The sequence below is a fragment of the Octodon degus genome, unplaced genomic scaffold (assembly GCF_000260255.1).
Source record: "Octodon degus isolate 3935 unplaced genomic scaffold, OctDeg1.0 scaffold00091, whole genome shotgun sequence".
Classification (NCBI taxonomy): Eukaryota; Metazoa; Chordata; class Mammalia; order Rodentia; family Octodontidae; genus Octodon; species Octodon degus.
Genome location: NW_004524667.1, coordinates 10292887 through 10308025, shown reverse-complemented (window position 1 = coordinate 10308025; position 15139 = coordinate 10292887). Strand labels below are relative to the sequence as shown.

The 15139-nt window shown below is 34.4% G+C and overlaps 1 protein-coding gene across 8 annotated transcripts in view; it reads left to right on the top strand.

Moving 5' to 3' along the window:
* Positions 1–15139, top strand: part of Stau2 (staufen double-stranded RNA binding protein 2) — a 353933-nt gene that overhangs the window by 163561 nt on the left and 175233 nt on the right. For all 8 annotated transcript variants that reach the window (XM_004637550.3, XM_023722370.1, XM_004637549.3 and 5 more), the window contains one exon: positions 5306–5366. In XM_004637550.3, the coding sequence (XP_004637607.1) occupies positions 5306–5366 (61 nt within the window). The remainder of the gene's footprint in view (positions 1–5305; positions 5367–15139) is intronic.

Genomic DNA, 15139 nt, shown 5'->3' with positions numbered 1-15139 from the left:
TAAGACAGAGTGTTCCTACATAGTGCAGGATGATCTTGAACTCACTATGTAGTCCAGGGTGGCCTCAGACTTGTGGCAATCTTTGTGGCCCCACAAGTGCTGGGTAGTCATGCACCACTACTACACCTGGAATTTCAATGGATTTAAACAAATATATTGTATATACTTACTGATAAAGCACTACCACCATTCAGATTTACAGCAAATTTGTTATCCTCAGAAGTTCCCTAATAGTCCTTCAGAAGGTTAATATGCCTTACTCTCCTGGCAAAATACTAATCTATTTTCTGTTTTTTGTCTTTTTGCAAATGCCATATAAATTAAATCATACATGACATAGTTGGGTGTATGCAGGGCGTCTGACTTCCTATTGGCGTGGTATTATGCTTTTGAGAGTCATTCATTTTGTAGCATTTGTCATTAGCTTGGTGTTTTGGTTTTAACTTTTACCAACATTTGAGTGGTTCACACTTTGAAGCAATTGTAAATATAAATGGTTACAAACATTTATGTAAAGGTTTTTATTTGTACGTATCTCTTTGTTATATTCTATTATGTATTGATTTGTGTAATAAGTGCATTTTTAATAAGTGCATAAGAACTTACGATGCTGTTTTGCAGAATTCCACCGCTTTGCACTCCCACCAGCACTTTCAGGCAGTCCTGCCTCTAGGTTTGGTGGTGTTCATTGCTTTGGTCGCGTTGTCTCTTTGTATGTTAACATGCATTTCTGTAATAGTAGTGTCCTATCATGTGTGTATTTCTTCCTTGAAGTTTATTTCTTCTTAGGACTTTTTCCTTTTACAAGATTGGAATGTTTTCTTTTCAGGTTGTAAGAGTTTTTATGTATTTTGGATACAAACCTTTTTTTAGATATATATTTTACCATATATTTTCCACTTGTGTGACTTCTTTTTACTTCACAGTAATATTGTTTGAAGAACAAATGTTTATTTTTTGTGGTGCTGGAGATTGAACTCAGGGCCTTATGCTTGTTAAGCAAGTACTTGAGCACTAAGCCTACTTTTTAAAGTGTTTAATTTTGATGTCATCTGCCTTATCAAAATTTTCTTTTATAATGTGTACTGTTTAGGTTTATCTAAGAAAACTTTGTCTACTCTAAGATGGCAATAATTCCCTTCTTGTTTCTAGAAGTTTTTAGTTTCAGGTTTTACATTTAAATCTGTGAGATTCATCTATTCCTTCTGTCTGTCTGTCTGTCTCTCTATTGACAGACAGAAAATTTACAGATCAATTGTGGATTGAACCCAGGGCAATGCACATGTTAAGCATGTGCTGAACCCCTGAGCTATACTCCTAGCTCATGTTTTATGTAATTTCTAAATACAGGTAATAGATTAAGATCAAAGCAACTTCCCTCCATCCCTTTCCCTCCTCTTGGTATCTCCTTCCTTTAAAAAAAAAATTGGCTTTTCAGCAGTTTCAAATGGGTTCATTTGAAAGATTAATGCTTTTTCCATTGAATTTTTGTAGTATTTTTTTGAAAGGACAATTAAACACATATTTTGAGGTATATTATTTAAATTTTTTAAAATTTTGTTTGATTAAACTGTATATCTTTTCTTAAACTGTTATAACTCTTTACTGGTTACAGCTTTTGTTTTTTTTTAGTAAGACTTGCCATCAGGTAAAGTGAAAACTCTGTCCTTGCTCTCCTCTTTGAAGTATGTTTTGGCTGCTCTAGAGCCTTTGTGCTTTGATAAATGCTTTACAATAATTTTCTACCAAAAGAAAGAATTTGGAAACTTATCCTTCTCAGTGTTTTTTAAAGAAATAGCTTGTATATTTTGGTTTATCTGTAAATATTTATTTTTTGATGCTGTTGTTAATGGAATTGGTTTTTAATTCATGTTTATTACTGCTATTATATAGAAAAACTTGTATATATTGACTTTGTATCCTATAGTCTTTGTAAACTAAATTATTAGAGTATCTTTTATTTTTTTGTAAACTTGGAATTTTCTCTGTAAATAAGCTTTTTTCTTCCTTTTTACTCTCTATGTGGTATTATTTATAAAGCCTTAGGGCATTTAGCATTTAGTCTTGGGTCAGAAGCCGTTTTCTCTTTGCAGTCTCTTTGCTGGCTTCTCTCTGCAGGTTGAATTTTAGCCACTGGCATCTGCTAAGCCAGCTGCCGTGTGTTCATCTCCTGTCTAGGTTCTAGGCTTTGACCAATGTATCTCTTCTGCTCTTTTCTCCTTTCATACTCTGTGTGTTTGTGTTTGGGTATTCATGGATTTTTTTGTATTTATGGATTGTTGCAATACCAGTTTATAGATATTTTTGGAAAGAGAAGAGACCACTTTTGTGATCAATTTGACCTATTTAAATTGAAACCTAACAAAAGCAATTTCATTAGAGTGTTGGGGTAGAAATGACAGAACCCTTGAGATTCGGTTAAAGGTGGTAAATTAGCATAGGGAATATAAGTAATATTTATGTTCAGTCCTTAGTAGGGGAAGGATTAGTAAAGGAGGCATAAAATGGTAAATTTATTATTAAATAAACCAACTTGGAACTCTCAAATGCCTTTGAGCATTTTCTTTATCAGCTTGTTCTTCCCGTCTAAAGTGAATTGTCATCATTATGTTATTTATTGCAATATCTCTTCTGTATTATTCTGTAAAGCTTCAAAATTTTATCTCTAAAGGCCTTTTACATTTTTAAAAGATTCTTTGTAGTTTTAGTTACTCTTGGGACAAATATTTATATTGGAAATATACTTTAGAAATGTTAAAAGACAAGTCAACCATACTAATTTCTTTTATCAACCATAATTGATCTGTAAATTTTCTTACTTGCTGTACTCACACAATGCCATTTGCAAATAATTAGAATTTTGTTTCTTGGGCTGGTGAGATAGCTCAGCGGTCTAAAGCACCTGCTTAGGCAAGCGCTCAGGGGGTGTGGTTCAATCCCTGGCACCACATGCAGTGCCAACCTGCCCCCAGCGTGGGCTGAGCTGGCCACAGGAAAAAAAAAATTGTTTCTCATATTTTATTCTGTACTTAGCAAACTGTTGAGATCACCCGAAAAAGGATGAGTACTAGAAATAGTTCGTATTTTTATTTCAATCCTAATCTTTTTTTTCAATCCTAATCTTAATGAAATAAAATTTAACTATTAAGTAGAACAATAAAAAAAAATGATTTTTCTCCTTCTCTGTACTTTGCTCAAATGTGTAGACTTCAGCAGTCAGCTTTCCTCTCCTACCGTGAGCCTCACTTGCACTTCACAGAGGGCGTAGGAAGGAGAGCCTCCGAGGCCTCTCCTCAGTGTGTTTTCGTCCTATAAACATTCGTTCTTCCTGCAGCGTTTTGTGCTGGGGACCTTGTCTTCACCCTGTTAAATCCAGTTCATTTTATGTATGCGGAATGGCTCCTCTGCAAGGAACATGATAGAGAGGACTGTGGCGTTTGGGGATTAGAAGCTACACATTTTAAATGGCATCAGTTTGTACTTTTATGCGGCCCTGGGAATCTTGGATGCAGAAGCAAGCAAGACACATTGATTGGCCTACAGTTTGAGCTGTGCAGGATGGGTCGAGAGAAGGGAAAAAGGATGAGCAGTTAGAACTGGAAGAAAATGTCTGCTATGGCTCCTAGTAAGGCAGATAAAAAAGTGGCCTGTAAGTAGTATGGTAGACTGAAAAAAGGGAAGGCTTTGGGTGACAACGAAATTCAATTAGAAAAACTATTTATAGAAATAAAGTGATGCAGACATAAAATAGAAGAAATACAGAAAGTAAGATTTGGGAGGTGAGCTGTACTTTGGGCCTGCCGAGTTTCCTATTTTCAGCAGATGTATTATTGTTAATAATTACCTTAACCTTCTACCTGCTGACCCCTTTCCCCAGTCTCCTAATAATAATGATCTCAGAATGGGTGAAAACTTTGACTTTAAGCATAGCTTTTAGGTGAGAATTATGTCATCTACTAACATTCATAGTTAATAAGATCTTTTAAAAATAAAAGTGAAAGATCAATGAAATTAGTGCTTTGAATAAAATAAATTTTGATTCACTGCTTAAAGGTGAAAATCCCCATGATTAGAAAGGCTAGATTCTGAGCCTAATTGCGGAGCTGCCCTGAGGTTCCTGTACTTAGCAACCTATGCAGCTCTCAGCAGTTCCATAGGTATAGACTGTTTTGGAAACATGAATAAAATTGAAGGGAAGGAAAAAAATGAAAGACAAAATTTGAGTATTTTGCTCTCCTGTAACTATTTTAGCTGCTTTTAAAAATCTCTTGAAGTACCTTTCTCTATCAATGAAATGATACCACTATGATTACTAACTCTTTAGTCGGACAGATGTAGATTGCATTACTTTTCTTCTGTGTGGCAGCTGTGAGACTTCAGGCTAGTTATGGAAGCTGTCATTTTGGATTGCTGTTCTGTAAAGGTGAATATTAATATCACTTATCTTACTAGATTTTGTGAGCCTGAAAAAAAGATAACTGTATAAAACACTTCGCATCCTCCCAAGTGTGCTTTAAGTGTGATAATTTTACCATGCCTGCCATCCAGTTTATCTGTCCTGTGAAGGATGCCTTTGTAGGCAAAGGTTACAGCAGTGACCTCTCAGGTAGTACAGTGTGATAGGAATTATTTTAAGTAGATAAAAAAGATCAGAGGAGTAAGAAGGTGCTCACTGGTTCATATGAAGCTGCTGATTATTTCTAAAGTACTATCAAGTTATTTTTCATTATTTTCTTTTTTGCTTCTTTTATGCCACCCTATCTTTCCTGGATATCTTTTAGATGTATGATAAATTAGAGAGATAAATAAATAAAGATTGAAAAAGCAACATTGGTAAACTGTTTGCTAGAGTTGTATCTTTTGTTGATATTTATCATAGGACTTTTCCAGAATGGACATGGTAACATTTCTGTTATGCATCTTGCTTTAGGGTTGATAAAAGTCTCTTAGTCAGTTTAGTACTTGTGATTATTATTATTCTTTACTGTTGAAATAAAAATTATTTGCTTTTTAATCCTAGGTTGAACACATTTTATATATAATATGCTGAATATGAGCTTTTTTATGTCTTAAATTATAAATTTAAATGAACAGATAAAAGTAGAAGGAGAAATAGATAAAACTTAAAAAAGGAATAGGTATTGTCCCCAGTAGCAACTCTTACAGCTACTGTTCCCATGTGAGTTGGAGAGAATACCAAGAACAGCCGTGTAAGAGACTGCTGCCATGCTTAACTGCTCAGTAAACTTTTTTAAAAAAATAAGCCTCTTTCCCTGGATTTCAACAATTGATTTACTGTTTTTAGACCGGGGAAAACAAAGCATGGAGTGGTCCGAAGGCTGGCTTTCCTGAACCAACCAACAACAGTAAGTTCTCGTTTTGTGTTACTCATATTTGATGTTCATCATTGGTCCTGACTGAGATTGCTGTGTTCCATGTGCTTTTATATCCTTAAAATGGGTGAGCCCTTACAGACTGAGTATCATTTAACACATATATAGAGATGACATCTTTTGTCTTTTTTATTGAAATAGCATTCTTTAAAAATAAAAAAGTAGTTATCTAAAAATCAGCTCTCAAATCAACTGATTTCAGCTTTGTTCTATTTAATGTACAGACACGTATGTATGTATGCATGCCTGCATATGTGTGGTACTGTGGAGTGAACCTGTGGTGTTTGTGTTCAGCTATATCCCCGAACACTGTAAAAAATTTTGAGAAAGGATCTTGCTTACTCTGTAAGTTGCCAAGATTAAGCTGAAACTTAATTTATTTTCTCAGTCTCCCAGAGTGCTGGGATTACAAGCATGTACCACAATGCCTGGAGTAAATTTTTATGTAATTGTAATACTGATAAATATTTTATTTTGTTACTTTCACCTAACATTGCTATAAGCATCTTTCACGTTTTGCTGAGTCATTGGAATCGTATTTTATTGAAGTCACTGAATATAAAAAATAGAATTATAAAATTATTTTACTTGTTCCACAGTGTTGTCAGCCACGTAAAAATCCATGTCTTCATTTCTTTTTTCAAATGGCTATGATTAAACTTTTGCATGGGCCAGATACTTACTTTAACACCCCCTAAAGCTTGCCTCATCTGTTTTCACTGAAGTGACCATTTTAGTGTAAATCAATCAAAGCATTTGACCAGTGATTTTAAGAAACATAATCTCTGTTGCTTCTAACTTTCTTTTTTCTTCACCACCTCTGGTGCTGAACTGGCATACGTGTGCAAGTTGGCCATTCATTTCTTGGTATATTTATAGTGAAATTAGTAATGGTTCTTATCAAGGCACACTGATAAGAACTGAGTTGTTGGGTAATCAGAACTAACCTCTTGGGCAGAATATTTCAGTGAGGTCATTGACTCTAGGGTTACTTTCTGAAGTCATTTAAATTAATGTGCCTGTGGACCCTCGGACTATATGCCTGCGAGTGATAACATGATGGGCTCATTTTGCACATAGCCCAGGGAAAAATGAGCCATTTCAGCCTTCTTGAGTTTGTATTTAATTCCTTTGATGTTTGAACATATTGGTTTATTATCACCTAGTAAGGAAACCAAAGAAACATTAAATTGCTTGTAGTGTTATATAAAATCCTCACCACAGTGCCTGTTCTTAGTGAGCTTGTAATGAATACTGACTTCTCTCCTTCCCCTTTTTTTGGTAGAGATGATATAATTCCATATATGTTTGCCAGAAATTTCATTCTTAAACTTTTTATCCATACTTTTTTTGCTTGCACATTGTGACCAAAAAATACTTATTCTTAGTTACACTTTGACACCATCATCCTTTTGAAGAAAATGAACATTATGTATTTGAATAGAGAGGTATTGCTAGCTTTAACATGAACTCACATTGTAGACAACTTGCAAGCTGTATATATTAAACAGTAATATTTTGGCCTTCAACATTATGGAGTTGTTTAATTTTTTTTTTTAACTTGCTAAAGGATATTAGAACTGCTTTCCAAGTATAGAATGGAATATTGTGAAGAGGCCAGTGAGTTACAGTATCAGCATTCTCTATGAGAATACATAGAGATTTGTTCTAAAGTGAGAAGTGATAAACCTATTTGAAGCCAGATTAAACCTAAACTAGGAAGGCTTGGGAATTCTTCTGGGCTAAATTGAGAATTTGAAACAAGATAGGGTCCTCTCACCCATCTCCAGCTGTGAGGAATGAGAAAGCTGCATGGAGGCTTTTTAGGTGAACCTTGGTGCGCCTATCTCAGGGTCCCTGGAGGATGAAGACAGCCTAGAGCCAGTGCAAAGCTACTTAAATGTATCAGGAAAAAGTTGGTTTCTGTTAGAAATTGACCTTTAGGTGATGAATCAGTGACTTAAAAATTAATTTAATTTATTTATTATTATTTTTAATGTATTTGGTACAGGGTCTACAGGTTGTTCAGGGTCTCACTATGTAGATCGGACTCTGATCCTCCTGTTTTCAGCCTCCTAAGCACTGGGATTACAGGCGCATGCATGCCGCTACACCCAGTCTCAATGGGAGTCTCAATGTGCCCCGGGGGCAGGGCTGGCTGTGCTCTGCCTAAGCAAGTGCTTTAGTCTGCTGAGCTGTCTGTCTGGCCCTCTAAAAATTAATTTAAATTCATATGTTATGGTAACATTTAAGTAACTTCTTATGTACTGACTTTATTCTTTCAGTTTGAAATTTTGCTGTTTTTGCCCTGTGAAGAATATTTATGTTAGCATTTTGCATTCAGAGCTTGGAGCAGGGATGCCTAGAATGCCACGTGTTAGGAAAGAGCTTCCTTACACTGGCTTGTTGTCTGACTTTTAACACATTAATTTACATCTTATTATTCACTACTACATCTTTGGAAAAGGTAACACATTACTTTGTATCATCATAAAGTAACATTATTATTATCAGTCTAATTCTACTTTAAAATTGTAATTTTGAGAATCAGATTTTTAACCAATCATTAAAAGAAGGAAATGCAGAATTGGGAAGGTTGAAGAAGGGCAATTTATTATTTTTATTTATTTGGGGAATGGGGTTTTGCTATGAAGTTCAGGTTGGCCTTGAACTATGTAGCCCCAGCTGGCCTTGAACTTGCAGCAGTCCTCTTGCCTCAGTGTCTCAAGAGCTGGGATTCAGGTGTGTGCCTCATGCCTAGCCCAAGAGAGGTCATTTAATTTGGTATAGCTATCACCCAGCTATATGTAAACAAAATATGTGAATGCATATGTGCATTTAATTTTTGAAGGTTTAAAAAAAAAAAGATTACAGTAACAAAGAGGCCAGAAAGATAGCTCTGTGGCATCGGCACCTGCCTGACAAGTGCAAGGTCTGGAGTCTGATTCCTGGTACTGGAAAATAAAAATAAAAATAAAAAGTAAATAAGTACCCCAAGATTACAGTAATAAGAAACTTCGAAATTGCAACTAAAAAGCAGCTTAAATGGTTTGCAAGTGATTATGATTACATGGACTGGTTCTTCCATTGATACTCTCGGCCTGGTTGCCTTCAGTTGGATTTTTTTTTTTTTTTTTCGGAACTGGGGATTGAACTCAAGCCCTTGTGCTTGCCAGGGAAGCACTTATTCTACTGAGCCATCTCCCCGGCCCCTTGCCTGCAGTTTTAAAATGTGGACCTCAGTGTTGAGCACTTCTCAGGCTTTCTTCCTTTTACTGAACTGTGTCAGAATGTAGACTGATCTTTGTGCATTTCTAGCCTTCAAACTATTGCCATAATTATGTTGAAGCAAAAAGCACATAGCTCTGCATGTGAAGTTTGTGTTGCATTTAGCATAGGGCAGTTTTATGCTTGGCATAGACATAAAAAGCTAGCTTTTTACAGATGACTGACTACAAGTTCTGTAAAAGATGCATTTTAAAGATCTACTGATAACTTATGGAAAGTCTTGCAAAATATTTAGACATAGTTCAATTGATATCTTTCGTATTTACATTCCATGTTTCTTATTAATACAGGGTTTTACTTAAAAGCAGGTTCATTGTTTCTTAAAGGTGGATTCTAACTTATTTCAAAATTGGACTAAATTCAAAGGTATTCACTGGCATGTGCCAAGTCCACCCACTAAAAGATTATTTGGAGGCATTTTCTCACATAAATATTTTTCCATTAACCTTTTTAAAAGTTTTATTTAGTCCCTGTGAAACATTCTGGCTCTTCCAGTTTCATTAGAAGTGAACCAAAGACAGAAATTTGGTGGACAGGCTAGAGTCCTTACTGACCTCTCAGGATTGTAGGTGACTCACCAGATTCTTTGTCCATGTTGGCTACATGTGTTAGTAAGCTCTGTACATCCTGAACTCAGGTGCTGCATCATCCCAGGGACATGGTGTTGCTTTCCACAGTGCTGTGTGTTGTATTGATTTTTTTTTTAAACATTTATTTATTTATTGTTTTGGTTTTTGGCGGAACCAGGGATTGAACTCAGGCCCTTGTGCTTCCCAGAGAAGCGCTTATTCCACTGAGCCATCTCCCTGGCCCCTGTTGTATTGATTTGATTGATTGATTGTTTTTGGAGCCAGTCTCGTTATGTAGTGCAGGCTGGCCTTAAATTCCCACAGTCCTCCTGCCAAAGGTTCCCGATTGCTAGAATTACACATGTGTGCCCCCACACCGGGGTATTCTGTATTTAGAGCCTCTACTTTTCTTTCTTTTTGCTAAGGTGATGGAGTTGTAATTTAAGATAACAGATCAGTATTTCTGTCTGTAATACTATCTTGGGAGAGTTCCCTGAACAAATTCCTTTGGGGGTACTGATAGCAGAAACCACTCTCTAATGAGACAGTTAAAATAGTTGGAGATGTTTGGATTTAAATACAAAGCTGAGCAATTTAACTTATCTATTTATTTAGATATAAATACTATGTGAAACAGACATGTAGCTGATATTCTTTAGAAAAACTTGATGGCTTGTGCTGGGGAGTCCTGTCTGTCTGAGACTGGTAATCAAAGCACTGTTCCTGCCATAAGCAAAGGAGGAAATAACCAAATATTCCAGAAAGGTATTCTCCATTTAATTTGGTGGCTAGGTTGGATCTACCTAAGTAGTGAGAAGCTGTAGGCTTTTTATAGCCTTTTCTTAAAGTCACTTTAGCAAGGATTCTGTTTTCTTGCCCATTGAATCTAAGAAAATAGATGTAAAGTCTGTCTTTAAAGGTTGATTCATTTTAAGGAAGATTTTGAAAATAGTCTTTAATTATATTAACACAGAAGACAATTTTCCTGAAATAATTTCAGGAAAGATTTAATGAATATAAATTTTCATAATTTTAAAAGCTTGCTTGGCTCATTTTATATACACAAAAAGATATCAGATGAAAATTTTTTTAAAGGAAACAGCAATTTAGGAACACATTGTATTATGAAAAGTTTTTAAGGATAAGAGCAAAGGATGAATTTATAAAGAAAAAAGTGATAGATTTAGGTAAATAAAACTAAAATTGGCTTTAAAGAACAGCATGAGAAAATAAAAAAGAGAAGTGGGCAAGAGAGTCTGAAGCAGAACAATCAAAAGTTCAAACCCAGGGGCCAGCCAGATAGCTTAATGGATTAAAGTGCCTGCATAGGCAGACTCAGTGACTGGGGTTCGATCCTTGACGTGCCGTGCTCCCAGGGTGCTTAGAGATAGCAACTGAAACTGAGCATGGTGGCATGTGCCTGTAACCCCAGCGCTTAGGAGGCTGAAAATAGGAAGATCACTATGAGTCCGATCTGTGTAGTGAGACCCTGTACTAAAAGTTCAAACCCAGCCTGACTGCCTTAGCAACTTAGACACTTCTTCAAACAAGAGGAAAGAAAAAGACAAATGCCAAATAAAAAGTGTGGGTTACAGCATAGATAGCACCATTAATGTAGATATATACAAAAGACGCTTACAAGTTAGTTTTTTAAAAGAAGCAAACACTTTCATGGAAAAATGACCAAATGAAACACTGAAAAAATATAGACAATGGAAAATGAAAAATTCCTCAGCAACAGAGAAAGTACAGAGTAAAATAAATGTTATGCAATTTTGATCATGTCAGGGATTTAAAAATAATAATTTTACCTATTGGAGAAACACAGCCTGCTACTGATATAATTGTGAATTAGTCTTGTCTTTCTAAGAGAAATTAGCCTAAATATGTAAAGCTTAAGCCTGTTTTCTAAAGCTTAAGAGATACAGAAAAATAGAAAGATAGTTTTTTATTAAATAAAATTATTTCTTTTATAAGCTGAAAAAGTCAGATATATTTAAGTCACTCACAAAATTTGACCTGAAATACAAAAATTGGACTTGAACATAAATAATATATATTAAATAGATTTAGGGATATGGACTCAACCAAGATATCCATCACCAGATAATAAATAAATGTTATACTTGTACACCTTGGAATATTATTCCTCCATAAAAATGAAATTTTGTTATTTGTAGTGACATGTATTTAACTGTAGGGCATTATATTGAGTGATAGAAATGGGACACAGAAAGACAAACATGAATATTCTCACTTAAATATATAAGACAAAAAAAATAAACCAGTTTATCTTTTATCAAACAACCACAGTTCACAAATTCACTTTACTTTTGTTTCTGAACTTAGTGAGAAATACACTAGCACAACTGAGAAAAATACCTTCATATGCGCAAAATAGGCAATGGACAGCATCAATTTCAGTTTTCCTATTAAAAATTTTAGTTTATAAATCCAGTGGTATTTAGTTTATGAATCCAGTTTGAAATTTGTGTGAACAAAGTGTTCTTAACTTGCTCTAGTTGTGATTTATAGAATAAAATCAAGAACGCAGGTTTTTTTTTTTTTTAAATTGATGATAAAGAGATGTGAATAGAATAATGGTAAATGGAGCCAAGGAAAGTATAGGGAAGGGAGAGGTGAAGAGGGTGGTTGACAGGTTGGTGCTATAGTTGAACAGGAGTAATTCCTAGTTTCTATAGCACAATAGCATAATTGTGGATGACAGTAATTGACTTTTAGAATAGCTAGGAGTAAGATTTTGAATGTTTTCAGCACCAAGAAATGATAGTCTCAGGTGATGGATATGTGTTGTACCAATTAACCTGGATCTGATCATTAGATGTTATAAACAGGTATTAAAATACTGTAAATATATGCAATTACTAGATGTCAGTTAAAAATAAAAATAAGATTTTAAGGAGAATAGATTGTACTTTTAATTTTAGTAGCTGTTGCCAGATTACCCTAAGTAGACACTTAACAACTGAAACTATGTGTCAGATTGCTATTTTGTCACAGCCTCAGTGTGCTGTCAAGCTTCTGGATTTTGGCTAGTCTGATAGCTGAAGTAGGGCAGTCAGTATATTGTAGTTTTGTTTTGCATGTCTCCTGTTAAGAATGAGACTGAGCATACTTTTTGTACATTCATGAGCCATTTGTATACTTTTTGTGTCAGTGATATGGGATCCCCATTACCCTTTTAAAAATTAGATCAATTTTTATTAATTGGTAGGATGGTTTTTAATAAGCTCGCAAATCTTTTTTTTGTATTAATATGTTTAATATTTTAATGACCTTTTAAAGATTTGTTTTACAACATGTGTAATCTTGGCCTGATCAGTAGTGCCTTCTCTCATATGACAATATAAAAATTACTTTAAATTGTCTTCTGGAACTTTTATAGTAGTTACATTTGTTAAATCTCTAAATCTGATCCGTTCGGGATTTATATTGAAGACATAGATCCACTTTTATTTCCTACTGCTTTGACACTTCACTGATACTGTATACTCAAATCCTGTATGAATTTGGCTTTATTCTAGACTTTCTATTCTTTTTGTTCATTTGACTGTTTATTCATGCATCACATTTTGCCCTTGCGTTTTAATTATATTTTAACATGAGTTAAAGAGACTATTGCAAAGTCTCTGTTTCAGCAGTTGTGAATGAAAGTATAGTTGGTCTTCATGTTGTATTATGTTCTTGTGCATACTACTCAGGGTACATGTAAGTGAAAAGATCAAAATCCCCTGAGACCACAAATAAGAGGTCTGAAAAGTCTCGGCTCTGACTACAAAGTGCTGTGAGAGGCAGCAGGGAGTTGTGTGACTGATGACAGGTAAGGTTCAGAAAGGCAGCAGGGACAACATTCTCAAAACATCTTTGTGCTCCAAATACATGATTTCTTTTTTTTTTTTTTAACTGATACTTAAAACCTCTGCCATTAGTTTATTAGTATCATTCAGGACAGGACTCGGATGTTCAGCATTCCTCCTGAAGTTACACAAACAAATGCAAATGGAAAGAATGCAAGTTAAAATTAAATAACAAAACAGCACTCCATCACAAAAGCGTGTAAAATCATAAGTACCGTATTGTAAAACACTGACACTGTAAGAGTGATAATCTCAAAGCCCACAAAATTGCCAATTTTTTCCTTAAACTGCTAAGCAGACAAACATGACTCCAGTAAGTTTTGTAAAGAAAAACTCAAATAAATTGGAGTCATACTTAAGATGTGAAACTCATGTTTTTTTTTTTTTTTTTTTTTTCTGTCTAGATGGGAGACCCCAATAGAGAGAATCTATCCTTTTCTAATTTGTGGCCTAACTTTAAAACTTTTACGAGTCAAGTTTCCTGAACAGTCCATATTTAGATAAATGGGTAAAGGCATATAAAGCCAGCACTTTCACTGCCTTCACTGTGAATGCTAAGCAGAAATTGGAGTCTTATATTTTAAGCTCATGCTTTTGGGGATACATTCTCAGGCCTCCGTTAGTGTGGGAACTGCATGATATAGCTGCCATTACATGGTAGTGGGAGTTAAGGATCCTCATGTAAAGATCAGAACATATTTTTTTAAAAATTTAAATCCTGTATTTGCTCTCTTAAACTCACATATCAAAATCTTTGAAAATGATCAGAATTGCTTATATCTACTTGGCAATTCTGTGTGGCAGCATATGTAAACACTTAGCTTATCAATAATTTATACTCACAAATTGGAAAAAAAATGTACAACACAGTTAAAGTCATATTTAACCTTCCCTGACAGTACTCCAGAGCAATCTGGTATAAAAACGTAATCAGGAGAGGATGACTTTCTGCAATGCTTTTCATAACTGATTAAAATTTCCAAAAAGAAACTAAGAAATGTTCAAAGTTATATATATGAAGAAACCTAAACATTTTCTAACATAATCACAGTTAAAAATTTTATATGATGCACTTAAAAATATTATATTGTAAATTCTTAGGACCATTACCGTAACCATCTTTTTATATAAATGTATGGTTTTGCCCCTACCATATTTCCTAACTTTTCTCTTTTCTCTCTTTCTCTGTTGTTTAATCCTTAAATTCTCTCTTTCCATTTAACTGTGTTATACCTTACAATTTTTATTTCTTCTTCTGAGTTCTTACACCATGGAGACAATATGATATTTACACAGATGGGCCTGGTTTATTTCACTTATGAGTATATCCTCAAGTTGCATCCACTTACCTACAAAGACTTTGAGTTTTTCTTTATACCTGAGTAGTAATGCTACATTGTATAAAAATACCAGTTCATTCATTGAGGAGAAAGATTTGTATTAATATTGTTTTAGGCAAGATATCATGTCTGCATCTTGTCCTCTGAACAACCACTACAAAGACAACAATATGCAATGTATCAATTACTGCAACTGATGCACCAACCCATTTTGAAACCATTTCATTGCTATTTTATTTTTTCTTATTAAAATGAATTAAAATATTATATTGTACAATTAAAATAATGAGATACGGTTATTTAACAGATTTACTTTTCAAAAATTTGTGATTCCAAATATTAAACTAATGGCTATTATAGCAATATTATCTAACACTTGGATATTTTATATATAGGTGTAGAGAAAATGTGCTTTTTTTCCAATAATTTTATTGAGAAACAAATAGGAATGAGACAGTTTCAAATCAAATTGGTAGGACAGTTTCAATAATTAATACACTGCATATTCTCTTCCCAGTGGTTACTTGCTGTACAAGATGCAGACATGATATCCTATCTACAAACACTACTAAAACAAATCCCTCTATTCATTAAGAGAATGTAACTATATATCTATCCTAACCATTTTGAATACACAGATACAAAATGGACATTCATCTGTATCCCCTTTT